The sequence below is a fragment of the Coregonus clupeaformis genome, chromosome 37, assembly GCF_020615455.1.
Source record: "Coregonus clupeaformis isolate EN_2021a chromosome 37, ASM2061545v1, whole genome shotgun sequence".
Classification (NCBI taxonomy): domain Eukaryota; kingdom Metazoa; phylum Chordata; class Actinopteri; order Salmoniformes; family Salmonidae; genus Coregonus; species Coregonus clupeaformis.
Window position 1 is genome coordinate 3,018,334 of NC_059228.1, and position 19,760 is coordinate 3,038,093.

The 19,760-nt window shown below is 44.6% G+C and overlaps 1 protein-coding gene across 1 annotated transcript in view; it reads right to left on the reverse strand.

The window, feature by feature from the left end:
• Positions 1-17,888: 17,888 nt before the first annotated feature.
• Positions 17,889-19,760, reverse strand: part of LOC121553342 (arginyl-tRNA--protein transferase 1-like) — a 166,814-nt gene continuing 164,942 nt past the window's right edge. The window contains exon 12 of the mRNA XM_041866380.2: positions 17,889-18,516. Coding sequence (XP_041722314.1) covers positions 18,338-18,516 — 179 coding nt within the window. The 3' untranslated portion in view covers positions 17,889-18,337. The remainder of the gene's footprint in view (positions 18,517-19,760) is intronic.

Here is a 19,760-nt window from a genome sequence, read left to right on the forward strand (position 1 = left end):
CACAACAACATTTTGAAAAAGTCAAGGAGTATGAATACTTTCTGAAGGCACAGTATCTACCTCAAATACCTCATACCCCTGCAGATAGATCTGGCACTGGTACTCCTTGTATATAGCTTCATTCTTGAGTATTTTATTCCTCTTGTGTTACAATATTTGTTGTACTCTGCATCGTTGGGAAGGGCTCGTAAGCAAGCATTTCACAGTAAGTCTACGCCTGTTGTATTCGGCACATGTGACAAATACAATGTGATTTGATTTGAGTGAGAGAGGGGGAAAGAGACAGAGCAAGGGAGAGAGTGAGAGAGGGGGAGAGAGACAGAGAGAGGGGGAGAGAGTGAGAGAGGGGAGAGAGACAGAGAGAGGGGGAGAGGAGGATAAAGACAGAGAGAACGACAAAGAGAGCGAGAAGGAGAAGAGAGAAAAAATAATGAGGAAGAGAATGAGATAAATAAATAAGAGTGAAGGAGGAGAAGGAGATAAAGGCGTTGGGGTTGTTTCTGCGTTTCTCTGGATTCCTGGATAATGATCGGGCTGTAACCGTACTGGGCTGATTTCCGCCAAACTAAACAAGGGCCCCTGCCAGCCCCACTTTATTTCTCTCCATTTTTAATATTTTCCTTTTTTTCCACTTGTGACATGAAAAAAAGTAATATATACAGAATCTGCATTTAATTTGCATGGTAGCCCACTATATATTTTCTCTCTTTTTTTGTCTGCTCCCCCCTTTTTTATTTTTGCACATTCAGCACATCCTCTGTTCAAGGCAGGGATTTTTGGCTGGTGTTGCTTGCTCACCAGCGGATGGGAATATTTTCTGAGAAACCGCTCTTGCCAACAGCTATTGCTGTGGCCTCATATACTGACCTAAGCAATCGGTTGCTGAACCTACACACTCGCTTGCTGCCGTCTTCGTTTTGCAGTGACCCCTCGTAACAATATGGCCGCCTGAAAGCGTTTAGGAATGCAGTCACTGTAGTGAAGGACCTCTGTACTAGATAGACGGCAAACTCAGTGAAAGCAAATATTGATTATTTCGCAACTGGCTACCACCCACACTATTGAACTAAAGTAGCTGTCAATCCTACATTTGTTTTTGCAACGTCATTGGAACTCATCTATGTGCAAGCGATTAGAAAAATACAACAAAGGAGGTGGAATCAAAGCAGGTAGGGCAGTGAGTGGTTGGTATGAGGCCACCTGGGCTGGGTTAGGTATGTGAGTCATGGGCTTTGCTTTGGAATACACAGTAATAAGCTTCTGGAAGAATCTGTCAGCTCACGCACACACTGCGAACCCAGAACGAACGGGGGAGAGAAAGTAGTCTCGTCTCCTCCTAATCGGGTCTCAGAACCACTGATGGGCCTTGGTCCAAGAGCCACACTGGCTGGAAGCCGGAGGAGAGAGAGGGGAAAGCAGGGCAGGCTAAGCTGCATGCCAACGGGGTTTCTTGGTTCACTGAATCTCCCCTTATATCTGAAATGTAGTTTGGTGCTCCTTATTTGGTTGGAATTAAGGGTGCAGAGTGGTAACCACAGAACTCATTACACAGATGTGAACTCTCTCCCTCCTCAAGGTCTCCAAATGAACCACACCTAGGAACCCATTTGAGGTGTAATCAGTGTGCTTATTGGGCGTTACTATACCAGCACTCGTAACACAGCCCACTAATTCCTAAACACTTGAGGTGGCCAGGCCCCACGGACCATGTTTCCCTCCCTGCTCAGTCAGTAATGAACTGAATTCATGGTAACTACTATTATTATACAAACAAGTAGTGATGATGGTACTATTCACTGCCCAAAGTGAACTGACTTCCATTGGTGTCCATTTTGTGGTGGTCTTGGATGAGGCCCCTGGATGAGGGTGTGGTGCCATCCCAGCTGCCCCCCTCTCCACTTGCACATGCCAGGCAGACAGGCCATAACCACGCCTTCTCCTGTTGCTGAGAGCCGGGGTATTGGGGTGCCTAGCGGGCGTTAGCCAGAAACGAAAATATTTATATTGCTAAGCATTTCTGCAAATTGCCCGTAGGCCCATCGCTGGGTGTTAATCAACTGTGGTGCAGGTGGTCTAGTCTTGTGCACCAGACTTCCTCCCCAGCAATAGCCTAGGGACAAGGTTACAGGTGGTCTGACCAGAGAGAGGGGGTGAGAAGGAGAGGACACAGAGAGAAACAGAGTGAGTGAGTGAGAGAGAGAGAGAGAGAGAGAGAGAGAGAGAGAGAGAGAGAGAGAGAGAGAGAGAGAGAGAGAGAGAGAGAGAGAGAGAGAGAGAGAGAGAGAGAGAGAGAGAGAGAGAGAGAGAGAGAGAATAATTGGAAGTAGGAAGTATAAAATATTCTTCTCACTAGGCCCTTCATCAAATTTCATCAAATGTATTTATAAAGCCCTTTATACATCAGCAGACGTTCATAGGTGTCCAGCAGGGTCAAATAATAATTACAGTGGTTGTAGAGGTTGCAACAGGTCAGTACATCAGGAGTAAATGTCACTTGGCTTTTCATAGCCGGGCATTTAGAGGTTGAAATAGCATGTGCGGTAGAGAGAGAAAGTTGAAAACAGCAGGTCTGGGACAAGGTACCACGTCCATTGAACAGGTCAGGGTTCCATAGCCGCTGGCAGAAGAGTGGAAATGGAGCAGCAGCACGACCAGGTGGACTGGGGACAGCAAGGAGTCATCAGGCCAGGTAGTCCTGAGGCATGGTCCTAGGGCTCAGGTCCTCCGGGAGGGGAGGGAGAGAGAATTAGAGGGAGCATACTTAAATTCACACAGGACACCAGATAAGACAGGAGAATAACACCAGATATAACAGACTGACCCTAGCCCCCCTGCACATAGACTATTGCAGCATAGATACTGGAGGCTGAGGCAGGGGTGGTCGGGAGACACTGTGACCCCATCCGACGATACCCCCGGACAGGGCCAACCAGGCAGGATATAACCCCACCCACTTTGCCAAAGCGCAGCCCCCACACCACCAGAGGGATATCAACAAACCACCAACCTACCACCCTGAGACAAGGCTGAGTATAGCCCACGAAGATCTCCTCCACTGCACGAGCCTGAGGGGGCGACAAATGTCAAAAATCTAAAATAATTAATACACTGCTCAAAGAAATAAAGGGAACACTAAAATAACACATCCTAGATCTGAATGAATGAAATAATCTTATTAAATACTTTTTTCTTTACATAGTTGAATGTGCTGACAACAAAATCACACAGAAATTATCAATGGAAATCAAATGTATCAACCCATGGAGGTCTGGATTTGGAGTCACCCTCAGAATTAAAGTGGAAAACAACACTACAGGCTGATCCAACTTTGATGTAATGTCCTTAAAACAAGTCAAAATAAGGCTCAGTAGTGTGTGTGGCCTCCACGTGCCTGTATGACCTCCCTACAACGCCTGGGCATGCTCCTGATGAGGTGACGGATGGTCTCCTGAGGGATCTCCTCCCAGACCTGGACTAAAGCATCCGCCAACTCCTGGACAGTCTGTGGTGCAACGTGGCGTTGGTGGATGGAGCGAGACATGATGTCCCAGATGTGCTCAATTGGATTCAGGTCTGGGGAACGGGCGGGCCAGTCCATAGCATCAATGCCTTCCTCTTGCAGGAACTGCTGACACACTCCAGCCACATGAGGTCTAGCATTGTCTTGCATTAGGAGGAACCCAGGGCCAACCACACCAGCATATGGTCTCACAAGGGGTCTGAGGATCTCATCTCGGTACCTAATGGCAGTCAGGCTACCTCTGGCGAGCACATGGAGGGCTGTGCGGCCCCCCAAAGAAATGCCACCCCACACCATGACTGACCCACCGCCAAACCGGTCATGCTAGAGGATGTTGCAGGCAGCAGAACGTTCTCCACGGTGTCTCCAGACTCTGTCACGTCTGTCACATGTGCTCAGTGTGAACCTGCTTTCATCTGTGAAGAGCACAGGGCGCCAGTGGCGAATTTGCCAATCTTGGTGTTCTCTGGCAAATGCCAAACGTCCTGCACGGTGTTGGGCTGTAAGCACAACCCCCACCTGTGGACATTGGGCCCTCATACCACCCTCATGGAGTCTGTTTCTGACCGTTTGAGCAGACACATGCACATTTGTGGCCTGCTGGAGGTCATTTTGCAGGGCTCTGGCAGTGCTCCTCCTGCTCCTCCTTGCACAAAGGCAGAGGTAGCAGTCCTGCTGCTGGGTTGTTGCCCTCCTACGGCCTCCTCCACGTCTCCTGATGTACTGGCCTGTCTCCTGGTAGCGCCTCCATGCTCTGGACACTACGCTGACAGACACAGCAAACCTTCTTGCCACAGCTCGCATTGATGTGCCATCCTAGATGAGCTGCACTACCTGAGCCACTTTTGTGGGATGTAGACTCCGTCTCATGCTACCACTAGAGTGAAAGCACCGCCAGCATTCAAAAGTGACCAAAACATCAGCCAGGAAGCATAGGAACTGAGAAGTGGTCTGTGGTCACCACCTGCAAAACCAGTCCTTTATTGGGGGTGTCTTGCTAATTGCCTATAATTTCCACCTGTTGTCTATTCCATTTGCACAACAGCATGTGACATTTATTGTCAATCAGTGTTGCTTCCTAAGTGGACAGTTTGATTTCACAGAAGTGTGATTGACTTGGAGTTACATTGTGTTGTTTAAGTGTTCCCTTTATTTTTTTGAGCAGTGTATATTTAAAAAAAAATATATATATATATTTAATTATTTTAACTGACAACACAACCCCAAACAATACAGAGCAAAGTAAGTGAAAAGGTGGGCACAAGCATAGATACATTTATCTCCATGGGTCCAAGCTTAGATCCACATGCTAAACAAACAATGCCCATGTCATGCACACACTCCGCTGTGAACTCTAAGCCAATGATCACTGGCCTTTTTCTAGAGGGCTAGAGCCGAGACACAGTGCATGAAACATTTCTGACATTTCTCAAATGTGTGGCTAATCAGGAATGGCAATTCACATCTGTGGGATTCTCTAAGTGGGAAAGAAAGAGGGGAAGAGATAGAGCGAGAGAGAGAGAGGGGGGGGGGGGGGGGTATCTTATAGGTTTACTACAGAATAAATATTATTATATCATTAAATAGGCCAACGTCTTTTGATGGGTATATTAGTTGTTAGTAAATTGTTGAACACAATATTCCAAAAACCATAAGCACCAAGGACATGAGTGTCATTTGGCCACTCTAGATGCGTTTTATTCTCACTCCCTTTCTTGGCCGGAAATGCATACTGTACAAATTATTATAGTTCCTCTATGATGAAGACAGATGTTATAATGATACAATGATAATGATAAAAAAATATATATATATATATATATATAAAACAATTCATTTTCTGGTGATTTCCAGAGTTGACTAAACGCATTGTGCCTTTCCAGATTCTTTTTTTGGGATTACATTTACAAAGGTACATACTGTAAAACTACTTAAGTGAAACCTAATCCGTAGAACAATAGCTGCCTTTAGGAAAAACTGGTTATTAAGTTATTATGGGCTATTAGTGGGGAAAATTTACACTTTATTGGATAGATATGAGAGCCAGCTGAATTTACAACATTAAATGAAGTGTGAATAAAGGAGAAAATTGAGAGAGTGAGGACTGAGGTAAGTCTTTAGTAGACAAAGGAAATTTATAGGAGTGAACAGTTGTACGCTTGTTGCTTTTTACAATGAAGGCAATTATATAAATGTAAACATCCACAGGACCCTTGCTAAACAACACAAAATTCCATTACAAACAGTCATTGAGACTGAAATGCTTGCTGCCTTAAAAAGGACACTACACAGTACGATTGTGTTGGATGTTTTTTCTGAGACAAAGATAAACACCAATAACTTCTTAAACTCTGACGCCCTTTGGTGGCAACATGGCACCAAACAACGCAAAATATTGTATACTACCCTCATAGAGTACATTTCAAAATTATAAGTCATACAAACACATGCTTAGTATTGTTAAAAAAGGTAGGAACTGTGGAATTCTGATAAAGGTGTCAGAAACAATGTGACTGTTGTTGTTTTTTCATGTTGGGGAATAAGAGATTTAAAAGTCTAGGTAAAAAAAAAAAGAAGTAAATATTGCTGTTCCTAAAGATTAAAAAAAAATATATATATATGACATTGCCAGCACTAAGATTTGAGTTTGATTTCCGAAAAGACAAGGACTGTAGCTTTCAAATTATATGTCACTTTCTATTTTCGGATAAAACTCGCCGCAAACTCGATGGACGCGGTACCGGGTCGGAAAAAACATTAATAGAAAAACAGTCATCTGAATCACTCAGTGTGTTGCTAAAAGTTAACCCGCCCTGCCGGGCCCGTGTAAGCCTGGGCAAGCTGTAAATATAGACATTATAGTGTTCTCTTCCCTGGGCCAGCTCCCCCTCAGACCCAGCAGGTTACCGTTGAAATGCCAAGCACTCCCTTTACAACAACAGCATCATTCACTAGGCCAAGATTTAGCAGCTACGTTTCATGGGTTCAGGGGGGATGAGGGGGTGAGAAGGAGAGAGGGAGGCTAGGAGGGTAGCATCACCTCTACCTGAGGTTCTTTAAAGGCAATCAAGGAAATATAGTTTCTCTGCAAAGGTATGGAGGGAGAAAAGGTGAGAAAGAAAAAGAGAAAAAGAGAAATTCCAGTAGGAATTGAAGGTGGAGCATGTTTGGTAGTTTTGGGTCGAGAGTTGAGGATGTGGTTTGGCCTGACAAAAAGAAAGGGCAAAGATTTATATTCTTTAGAGGAGACAGCACACATATTTGAAAGGCGAGTAGTTGGTGACCCCGTCTCCCCCACCCTAACACTCATCCCATTCACTCTGTCCATTAGTATTCTAATGCCACTGGGAATATGTATGGCCTGCTGGGAGAAAGAGGTGTGCTGCCCTGTGTCAGAGGGAAGGAGAACATTCAAGCAGAGTGAGAGAGGAGAGGGAGGGGTAAGTAGAGCGTAGAAGAGAGTAGAGAGACAATGTAGTCGAGAGCTATAAGAAGGGGAGAGAAAGGCAGAGGACAGGGAGAGAGAGAGGGTTAACAAGGGGTACGTGGAGAGGGACTTCTAAATAGGGGGCTCCGAAATACATACAGTGCCTTCAGAAAGTATTCATACCCCTTGACTTATTCCACATTTTGTTGTGTTACAGCCGGAATTCAAAATGGATTAAATATATATATATATTTTTTCTCACCCACCTACACACAATTCCACATAATCACAAAGTGAAAACATGTTTTTAGAAATTGTTGAACATTTATTGAAAACGAAATATAGAAATATATAATTTACATAAGTATTATTATTTTTATTTAACTAGGCAAGTCAGGTAAGAACAAATTCTTATTTACAATGACGACCTACCCCGGCCAAACCCGGACGACGCTAGCCTATTGGACTCCCAATCACGGCCGGATTGTGATACAGCCTGGAATCAAACCAGGGTCTGTAGTGACGCCTCTAGCACTGAGATGCACACCACTGAGTCAATACATGTTAGAATCACCTTTGGCAGCGATTACAGCTGTGTGTCTTTCTGGGTGTCTCTAAGAGCTTTGCACACCTGGATTGTGTAATATTATAGCATTATTCTTTAAAAAATTCTTCAAGCTCTGTCAAGTTGGATGTTGATCATTGCTAGACAGCCATTTTCCAGTCTTGCCATAGATTTTCAAGCCGATATAAGTCAAAACTGTAACTAGGCCACTCAGGAACATTCTACGTCGTCTTGGTAAGCAACTCCAGTGTATATTTGGCCTTGTGTTTTAGGTTATGTGAAATGTGAATTTGTCTCCCAGTGTCTGTTGGAAAGAAGACTGAACCACGTTTTCCTCTAGGATTTTGCCTGTGTTTAGCTCTATTCCGTTTGCTTTTATCCTGAAAAACTCCCTAGTCCTTGCCGATAACATGATGCAGCCATGAAGAATGGTACTCAGTGATGTGTTGTGTGGGATTTGCCCTAAACATAAGGCTTTGTATTCAGGACAAAAGTTAATTTCTTTGCCACATTCTTTGCAGTTTTACTTTAGTGCTTTATTGCAAACAGGAGTAATGTTTTGGAATATTGTATTCTGTACAGGCTTCCTTCTTTTCACGCAATCATTTAGGTTAGTATTGTGGAGTAACTACAATGTTGTTTATCCATCCTCAGTTCCCTCTTATCACAGCCATTAAACTCTGTAACTGTTTAAAAGTCACCATTGGCCTCATGGTGAAATCCCTGAGTTTGGAAGGTCACCTGTATATTTGTAGTGACTGGGTGTATTGATACACCATCCAAAGTGTAATTAATAACTTCACCATGCTCAAAGGGATATTCAATGTCTGCTCTTTTTTATTTTTACCCATCTACCAATAGGTGCCCTTCTTTGAGAGGCATTGGAAAACCTCCCTGGTCTTTGTGGTTGAATATGCGTTTGAAATTCACTGCTTGACAGAGGAACCTTACAGATAATTGTATGTGTGGGGTACAGAGATGAGGTAGTCATTAAAAAATTATGTTAAAAACACTTATTGCACACAGAGTGAGTCCATGCAACTTATTATGTGACTGCTTAAAAAAAAAGTAAAACAATCTACCAATAGGTGCCATTTTTTGCGAGACATTGGAAAACAGTTCCACCTCGGACAACGTCAAAAGCTATGCGGATGTTGGCTAAAGTGGATCTGATTGAATCGGGCCCTGTTGCAACTATTGCCTTAGCAAGCTGCTACTTTTTACAACAATAGCCAAAAAACACTTAGGGACAGTTTCTCTGACACTAAGCGTAGTGCTTGGACTAAAACATGACTTCATTAGACATTCACTATTGAGCATGCTTTTTAGTCCAGCAGTAGGCTTAATCTGAGTTCGGGAAACCAGCCCTTTGGTTTATGTAAACTGGTCAAATCAGGGAGAGGCCAAATCTTTTCCTTTTCTGAATATTCTGGATAGGTCTAATACTGATATTGATAACTGTGATAGCTAGGTACACTACATGACCAAAAGTATGTGGACACCTGCTTGTCGAACATCTCATTCCAAAATCATGGGCATTAATATGGAGTTGGTCCCCCCCTTTTACTACTATAACAGCCTCCACTCTTCTGGGAAGGCTTTCCACTAGATGTTGGAACATTGCTGCGGGGACTTGCTTCCATTCAGCCACAAGAGCATTAGTGAGGTCGGGCAATGATGTTGGGCGATTAGGCCTGGCTCGCAGTCAGCGTTCCAATTAATCCCAAAGGCATTCGATGGGGTTGAGGTCAGGGCTCTGTGCAGGCCAATGGCGGCGAGCTTTACACCACTCTAGCCGACGCTTGGCATTGCTCATGGTAATCTTAGGCTTGTGTGTGGCTGCTCGGCCATGGAAACCCATTTCATGAAGCTCCCGAAGAACAATTATTGTGCTGACGTTGCTTCCAGAGGCAGTTTGGAACTCGGTAGACGATTTTGACGCGCTACGCGCTTCAGCACTCGACGGTCCCATTCTGTGAGCTTGTGTGGCCTACCACTTTGCAGCTGAGCCGTTGTTGCTCCTAGACGTTTCACTTCACAATAACACCACTTACAGTTGACCGGGGCAGCTCTAGCAGGGCAGAAATTTCACAAACTGACTTGTTGGAAAGGTGGCATCCTATGACGGTGCCACGTTGTAAGTCACTGAGCTCTCCAGTAAGGCCATTCTACTGCCAATGTTTGTCTATGGAGATTGCATGGCGCAGTGCTCGATTTTATACACCTGTCAGCAACGGATGTGGCTAAAATAGCCGAATGCACTAATTTGAAGGGGTGTCCACATACTTTTGTATATATAGTGTCAACCATGTCAAAGCGCATTCGTCGTGCTTCCATAATCACTTTGACTAATCACTTAAACGTTGTCTCTCTCTGTACAATACGGCCACTCATCATGTCCTGTGCCCTGGAGTGAGAGATAGAGGCATCGAGCTCCATAGTCCGCGGGCTCCGGGGCTGCTGGTAGTGGTGTGTTGAATCTGTGTGACAGGGACCCAGTGGGAGTGGGCGCCCCTCTGTCCCTCTGTTAATCCTCAGCAGAAAGGGCCTGCATTTAGGCTGCGATAAGCTTAATCCGGGGGCCTTGTTCACAAAGGAGCCCAGCACTTCCTTTGGCCTGGGAACTTCCGCTGTGTGGCTGGGGGCTGGCGAGGGTTGCCAGTACAAACATGCTACAACCACGAACACAACACGTCCACAGAGGCCGAGATTGAACAAACACTGTATACATACACACACACACTCGTGCACATATGTCTGTACGTGCATATGCACAGGCAGGCATACACAGGCACACACACAAACACATGCATATACGCACAGACAGACACACAAACACTTGTGCATTCATACTGTACTAATGTGGCCAATCAAAACAAGCTACAAGCTGCCCATGTACACAAGGGCCAGAGAGAGTAAACACAACACACACACTGTCCCCGCAGTTAGTGACTGAAAGCCTGAGTAAAAATAAACTCAAGAGGACAGAAAAAGACAGAGAGAGATCAAATAGTATTGTGACAGAGACATACCGTTTACAAACAGGAAGACAGTGTTTGCATCCCAAATGCATTCCCAATATAGTGCACTACTTTTGACAAGCTCCCATAGGGTTTTGGACAAAAGTAACACACTATGTAGAGAAAAGGGTGTCATTTGCGACGTAAACAGTGAAAAGAAAGCCTTTATTTAGCAGGTTATTCAGATGTTCTATGGAATTTCCAGGTTTACTTTCTTTTAAAAAGACTGAACCCTCATTAGAGAAGTTATAGAAGAGGTTGTCTTTGTCTTATATGGATTTAACAGAAAATTGTCGGGTGAGCCAAGCCAAGTATTTAGACAGGAGGGGGAGGCCCCCACATCGTTGTGTTGGCATGAGCCCTCGTGTGTGTTGTCCAGTGGTCCACCAGGACTTACCGTTCATGACAGGCCCAAGAGAGTGTCTGTGTCTGGGACACACAAACAAAACACACACACACACGGGGGATAGATGATTGTGGGAGGGAGGTCCGGGGGAAAGCGTGGCTAATGTGGGAGAGGAACACTGGGTCCAATATGGCTCCAGTCAGCGCCGGTGTTCCCTTCCTGGATAATTCGCCTGTCACTCTAACCTATTTCCCAAGGACAGATGTGGCTGCGTCCAAAATGGCACCCTATTCCCTTTATAGTGCACTACTTTTGACCAGGGCCCAAAGGGCTCTGGTCAAGATTAGTGCATTATAGGGATAGGATGTCATTTGGGACGCAAACAGACAGGTCTTAAAGAAAGTGTTTTTTTCCCCAAGAGTGATGGGTTTGTTCTAGCCTAGTTCTAGATCTGTTTGTGCTGTCTTGCCAACTCCTTAGTAATTTCATTGCAATGGCCATAGTTGGCAAGACAACACAAATAGACCTGGAACCAGGATAGGTTTGTTCTTTTTACTTTCAGTGAGCTGGTTGCTTTTCAAGCTTGGCTGCAGACAGGGTGGCTGAAACAGCCTCTGGAAAACAGCAAAGAGCTAAGCAGGCCTGCTAGACAGATAGATACTGTCCAGGGTCAAACTCACTGACTCACTCCCAGAGTCTGTGGTTAAAACACAACTGTTCTTTGTGCGTGTGTGTGTGTTGCTCGAACCCGAGGCTGGCTGAGGCTCTGTCTGTGGTTAAAACACAACTGTACTGAGTGTGTATTACTTTAACTCAAGGCTAGCTGAAGCTCCTCTGTGAATAAGAGGGCCACCCAGCCGTTGCTCTGGGTTAAAGGCACAACAGAAATTACCAACTGTCCCAGCATCAGGAATGGCTTTAACACATCTGGCTTCTAATTGAATGTTCACTTCGATTAGGCTGAGTGTGTTGGCCCTGCCTGTGTATCGTAGGATAGCTCAGACCTGAGTAGTGTTCATTAGGCACCAGTAAGAAGTGCCTTATTTGAAATGTTCCGTTGCAATTATTATTTTGATGTGCCTTAATGAACACAAGCCTGGCCCAGTGTTAGCATAGCGCCTAGCTCAGAGCTGGAGGCTAGCCTGCTGACGTGGGTCTGGCCTGGCTCTGCTCTGCCTCTGGCCTGGAGCTGCCTGCCGTTGACACTCTTTTGGAAGCACAGAGGCCATTTGCATTCATGTTCTGCCAGCTCACATATGACACCTGTCATCTGGCCCAACTCAAACAAGCCCCAACCACATCAGTATGTGTTAGTTTTATACAGTGTCTGCCTGTGCAAATTGACACTTCTATTTGTGCTTTTGTGTGCATTGGACTGGATCGTGTGCGTGCGCGCGCACCTGTCTGTGTGCGTGTGCCTGTCCATCCATTCAAGGAAATACCCCTAAAACCCCATTCTCCATTCTCCAGGTTCCTTGCAGGCTGGCCTGTACATGATTTGCATAGAGTGAAAACCACAAACGCAAATAAGAAATAGGATATTTCATCCCTTTATTTGAAACAAAATAACAGTATCAATAATAAAAGAGCAAATAAAGCTATAAATATCAATGACAAACAAGCATACAGTACACACAGAAATGTTTACTTCACAGGAATACAACCAGATCATGTTCATTTCAGTGTGGTTTGTGGGTGTGGCGTGTATGAGCCTAATCCTCAGAGTGAAGCAGCAACTTTCAGATTCTCCTCAACTTCACTGATTGTAGATCAGTACATAGTCTGATCCCAAATCAGTACCGAGGAGAACCATGCCCTGTGCTGGGTTAGGAAGCCCTGCCATAAAATAAGGTGATGGTTACTGCTGCTTTCCGTGGGGTGAAAGTGAAACGCATCATGAAATCAAAATTACACTGAAATGAATGTTCCCTGTAACCAAGATTTGAGTCTTAATCAACTGGATTGATAGTTCACAACTAAATAGTTCACATACATTGTTAATCTGAAACCTTGCGTATTATGGATAAAACGGACATCTATCAAACGTGATTCAGATATAATAGCATCGACGAGGCCGTCAGGTGATGCAATACAGTGCCTTCAGAAAGTATTAATTTTTTTTACAACGTGAATTCAAAATGGATTAAATACACAGCTCAAAAAAATAAAGGGAACACTTAAACAACACAATGTAACTCCAAGTCAATCACACTTCTGTGAAATCAAACTGTCCACTTAGGAAGCAACACTGATTGACAATAAATGTCACATGCTGTTGTGCAAATGGAATAGACAACAGGTGGAAATTATAGGCAATTAGCAAGACACCCCCAATAAAGGACTGCTTTTGCAGGTGGTGACCACAGACCACTTCTCAGTTCCTATGCTTCCTGGCTGATGTTTTGGTCACTTTTGAATGCTGGCGGTGCTTTCACTCTAGTGCTAGCATGAGATGGAGCCTACAACCCACACAAGTGGCTCAGGTAGTGCAGCTCATCCAGGATGGCACATCAATGCGAGCTGTGGCAAGAAGGTTTGCTGTGTCTGTCAGCGTAGTGTCCAGAGCATGGAGGCACTACCAGGAGACAGGCCAGTACATCAGGAGACGTGGAGGCCGTAGGAGGACAACAACCCAGCAGCAGGACTGCTACCTCCGACTTTGTGCAAGGAGGAGCAGGAGGAGCACTGCCAGAGCCCTGCAAAATGACCTCCAGCAGGCCACAAATGTGCATGTGTCTGCTCAAACGGTCAGAAACAGACTCCATGAGGGTGGTATGAGGGCCCGACGTCCACAGGTGGGGGTTGTGCTTACAGCCCAACACCGTGCAGGACGTTTGGCATTTGCCAGAGAACACCAAGATTGGCAAATTCGCCACTGGCGCCCTGTGCTCTTCACAGATGAAAGCAGGTTCACACTGAGCACATGTGACAGACGTGACAGAGTCTGGAGACGCCGTGGAGAACGTTCTGCTGCCTGCAACATCCTCCAGCATGACCGGTTTGGCGGTGGGTCAGTCATGGTGTGGGGTGGCATTTCTTTGGGGGGCCGCACAGCCCAGAGGTAGCCTGACTGCCATTAGATACCGAGATGAGATCCTCAGACCCCTTGTGAGACCATATGCTGGTGCGGTTGGCCCTGGGTTCCTCCTAATGCAAGACAATGCTAGACCTCATGTGGCTGGAGTGTGTCAGCAGGTCCTGCAAGAGGAAGGCATTGATGCTATGGACTGGCCCGCCCGTTCCCCAGACCTGAATCCAATTGAGCACATCTGGGACATCATGTCTCGCTCCATCCACCAACGCCACATTGCACCACAGACTGTCCAGGAGTTGGTGGATGCTTTAGTCCAGGTCTGGGAGGAGATCCCTCAGGAGACCACCCGCCACCTCATCAGGAGCATGCCCAGGCGTTGTAGGGAGGTCATACAGGCACGTGGAGGCCACACACACTACTGAGCCTCATTTTAACTTGTTTTAAGGACATTACATCAAAGTTGGATCAGCCTGTAGTGTGGTTTTCCACTTAAATTTTGAGGGTGACTCCAAATCCAGACCTCCATGGGTTGATAAATTTGATTTCCACTGATAATTTTTGTGTGATTTTGTTGTCAGCACATTCAACTATGTAAAGAAAAAAAGTATTTAAGATTATTTCATTCATTCAGATCTAGGATGTGTTATTTTAGTGTTCCCTTAATTTTTTTGAGCAGTGTATATGTTTTTTCTCTCACTCATCTACACACAATTCCCCATAATGACAAAGTAAAAACATGTTTTTAGACATTTTTGCAAATGCATTGAAAATGAAATACAGAAATATCTCATTTACATAAGTATTCACACCCAATTCAATACATGTTTAGAATCACCCTTGGCAGCGATTACAGCTGTGAGTCTTTCTGGGTAAGTCTCTAAGAGCTTTGCACACTGGATTGTACATATTTTACACATTATTTTTCAAATTCTTCAAGGTATGTCAAGTTGGTTGCCATAGCTTTTCAAGACTATTTAAGTCAAAACTCGAACTAGGCCCCTCAGGAACATTCAATGTAGTCTTGGTAAGCACCTCCAGTGTATGTTTGGCCTTGTGTTTTAGGTTATTGTCCTGCTGAAAGGTGAATTTGTCTCCCAGTGTTGGAAAGCAGACTGAACCAGGTTTCCCTCTAGGATTTTGCCTGTGCTTAGCTCTATTCAGTTTATTTTTATCCTAAAAAAACTCCCTATTCCTCGCCGATGACAAGAATACCCATAACATGATGCAGCCACCACCATGCTTGAATGACAAGACGACGGGGACACAAAGAAAAAAAACTAGTATGCACTACAACCAAACAAAGGTATGTCAAAGTGTGTCAAGAAAGTGAAAGTTACTAAGATGTAGGTCAACTGTTAGGACAAGGGATAACAGCTAAATGAAATCCAACTGATGCCATTGAGTGAAGACAATGTAAGCAGGAGCTGACAATAATTCACAATAAAGGCATAGCGTTTCTTTTTTTGCGCTGTTGGCGGTAGATGCACCTTTTTTTCAGAAGCACCGGGTAGGCAAAGTGTTCCCATTTTGAATAATTTCATTTGTCTGAAAATACTAACTCCTGGAGATCTGTGGCTAAATTGAGTGTGCATACTGCGCTGGCCAATCAGATAGCTCAAATCACTGTGCATATCTACAGCTTCCACGACCCCGGCCACAGCAAAGTTTGATACTAGCTTAGGTGAGATTTAAAATCATTACCATTAGAGAGACTGTCAAAGAATACAGCAAAGAGCTGCTGTTTTTATGAGTTCATGTCTAAGTTTTATTCAGCACTGTCAACACTGTTTTTATTCAACACTATTACAAAACATAAAACACGTTTCCCTCTACTTCCACTCGCACTGCAGCTGCAATGAATGAGTAGACAAGTGTATCGATAGCCCTGTGTTTCATTATTATTAGCTGTGTGTCTATTTTAATATTGCAGAGTATTTCACTTTCTCCGGTCATAGGAACAACATGAATTTGTGCCTGAGGCAGATGCGGTGCGACTCGAGTTTGGCCATCAGGTGGAAATCTGTGTTCCCTCTCTCTGGTCAGTCTCATCGGAGGAAAGGAAAGAGAGAGCAGGGACCGTGAGAGGCGGACCCTCTGCTGCTCTCTCCCTCCGCTGAGATGAATACCATGTACAAGACAACTGGGAACTTGAAAAAATTAACGAGATCAGACTGGGAAAAATCGGTTTGAATGGTCATCGAACTCGGAAACTCTGGCATCTTTCTAGCGCTCCGACTTTCCGACCTGAAGTTCACAGACGTCATGATTTGCCTCGTTTATTCAGAGTTCCAGGTGTCTTGAAAGCCCTATTACCATCAGATGCAGGTACACTATATATACAAAAGTATGTGGACACCCCTTCAAATTAGTGGATTCGGCTATTTCAGCCACACCCGTTGCTGACAGGTGTATAAAATCGAGCACACAGCCATGCAATCTCCATAGACAAACATTGACAGAATGGCCTTACTGAAGAGCTCAGTGACATTCAATGTGGCACTGTCATAGGATGCCACCTTTCCAACAAGTCAGTTCGTCAAATTTTGGTCAACTGTAAGTGCTGTTATTGTGAAGTGGAAACGTCTAGGAGCAACAACGGCTCAGCCGCCAAGTGGTAGGCCACACAAGCTCACAGAATGGGACCGCCTAGTGCTGAAGCGCGTAAAAATTGTCTGTCCTCGGTTGCAACACCCACTACAGAGTTCCAAACTGCCTCGGGAAGCAACGTCAGCACAATAACTGTTTGTTGGGAGTTTCATGAAATGGGTTCCCATGGCCGAGCATTCGCACACAAGCCTAAGATCACCATGCGCAATGCCAAGCGTCGGCTAGAGTGGTGTAAAACTTGCCGCCATTGGACTCTGGAGCAGTGTGGAATGCGTTCTCTGGAGTGATGAATCACGCTTCACCATCTGGCAGTCCGACGGACAAATCTGGGTTTGGCGGATGCCAGGAGAACACTACCTGCCCAAATGCATAGTGCCAACTGTAAAGTTTGGTGTCGGAGGAATAATGGTCTGGGGCTGTTTTTCATGGTTCAGGCTAGGCCCCTTAGTTCCAGTGAAGAGAAATCTTAACTCTACACCATAGAATTACATTCTAGATGATTCTGTGCTGCCAACTTTGTGGCAACAGTTTGGGGAAGGCCCTTTTCCGTTTCAGCATGACAATGCCCCCATGCACAAAGCGAGGTCCATACAGAAATGGTTTGTCGAGATCGGTGTGGAAGAACTTGACTGGCCTGCACAGAGCCCTGACCTCATCCCCAACGAACACCTTTGGGATGAATTGGAACGCCGACCGTGAGCCAGTCCTAATCGCCCAACATCATTGCCCGACCTCTCTACTGCTCTTGTGGCTGAATGGAAGCAAGTCCCCGCAGCAATGTTCCAACATCTAGTGGAAAGCCTTCCCAGAATAGTGGAGGCTGTTATTGCAGCAAAGTGGGGACCAACTACATATTAACGCCCATGATTTTGGAATGAGATGTTCGACGAGCAGATGTCCACATACTTTTGGTCATGTAGTGTACCATTAGTCCAGTAAAATAAAAAAGCAAATTATTTGAAAACAATATTTCAATTTATGCTCAGCTGTGCCTCGCAAGTGCTACACCAACTGATGAATTTTGTTATCAAAGCTCGAGTTTTGAAATATAATATGGTCTGAGAATAACAATATTGGCAGGCCAGGCATATAGCCAATATGCTGTGATAATGTATTAGGCCTACCGCACAAACTTCATTCCTACAAAACTATTTTTATTAGGTTAATGTTTTAAGTCATGTTTTAAGAAAATTCTGAGCGGTAGATCTCCATTTGCTTTTTGACTGCGAAAGTGATCTTGACTAGCCTACAGTAACAAACTAATCAAAATGCTATTGTGTTATTTGATTTTTTTTATTGTGTTATTTGATTTCTAAAAACATAATTCCATTATGGGGTATTGTGTGTATGCCAGTGACACAATCTCAATTTAATCCATTTAAAATTCAGGCTGTAACAACAAAATGTGGAAAAAGTGAAGGGGTGTGAATACTTTCTGAAGGCACGTACATACTTGAATGTGTTGGTTCGGCCTATGTGTAGTAGAGCTAAACTTGGTGAGGCTATTGTAGAGTAAAGCAGCGGAAAGCACTTACAAAGACAGCGGGACAGACAGAGACACATGGGTTGTATTCGTAAGGGCACACCATCGCAAAACATTTTGCAAAGGAAAATGAACACGAGCGTTTCCTATTTGACAAGTTCAGGTAGTCAGTCCATTCCTGTTTCACTCAGTTTTCTTTCATTTGATGCCTAATGAATACAACCCTAAACAGATCGACAAAAAGACAGACAGGCAGAAAGACAGACACATTTGCTGGGAGGTGTATTTTGGTGTAGTGGATCAAGGTGCAGGGTGGCGGTGGTGCCCCCAGTGGGTTACGCCCGGTATAGCAGGATCCTCTCAGCGCAGACCTGGCCCACCAGGCCGGCGTACTGTGCCACCTCCATCTCGTCGTTGGAGCCCTTGCGTTTGCGGGCGTAGGCGGCGTAGGGCATGACCTTCCGTCTGTACAGCACCAGAGCACGACCCAGGTCCTTCAGTACATGTGTATCACCTGGACAGAAAGACAGACCAGTGGTGAATTCAGTGATGTGAAACGTTCTGAACATTGCGGATAGAAAAATACTGAATTGAGCCGAGATGATTGATTCCATATTCTACCTGACTAAGGGTTTCATATTTTCCCGGTATTTTATAAAATGTTTCACCCCAAGAATAAATCCCTTTCCTCCCGGGTATTTCCAGCCAAAACCGCAAGTGTCATTCTAAAGCATATAAAACCGTTGGACAGAATCATGTGCCATTTAAAGCTGAAATTATATACAGAGTCAGACAACCATCAGATTCGGTTCCAACACCCCCAGAACCAACCCATCGAAAGTCCCCACCCCATGGCCCAACAAGCAAATCATATCAGTCTGATGCGGTCCTGATAGTGCCGGGGGAAAGGAGCAGGGTCCGGGTGGCAGAACATTTTAAATATGTCTCGATAAGAGCTTTGATAGGCATGAAAATTCAAGCCTGATGCTACCTGAGCGAGACGAGCCCTACATTAGGGACATTTTAATCCCAAATGATTGTGCCATTATCCAATAGGCTACATATAACAGGCTTTACCGCACAACAGCAAAACATAAAAGCCCATAGATGTAGCCTATGCTCTCTTCGGTAAATAAGCTCCAGTAATCTTTTTGAGAGTAGACTATTACTTTAGGACTACTGTATTGTATTATATGGACTGGAATAACGCACCTCTTTCAACCCATGAAGCTGGGAGAAAACACGTGATGCTGGTGCAGGACATGCTGCCTACAAACGTACAATTATAGGCTAGCGAATAATGATTTGAATTTTGAATAACAGTATGGCCTATTTTACATGATGTATTAGGCTAACTTTATAATATTTCCCACTCTTCCATCTATTGTTCCTTTATTCCTTCCTCACTTTCAACCGTTAAATGAAATATGTTTCGTTGTCCTTATCTTCATTATTGTAATGACATGCTTGAATAATATAGGACTAGAATAAGATACAGACGAGGATTGAATGTTCATGGGTCTGAATAAATAGCTTACATGCTTTAACCTATCGCCATTGCACATTCTTGCTCTTCTTTCACTCTTTTGGCTGCTTCATTTAACATTCAACGAACAAGAGCAAGCTTGCATCCCTCCTCGAATAGTCTATTAGTTTAAGAAATGCTCAAATTTCCAACAAGCTATTCTAGTCTAGCAGGAGCTAAGGAGGAGAGGGGCCAGCGGAGAGCAGGTGCATAAATGTGTAAGAACACAGTGA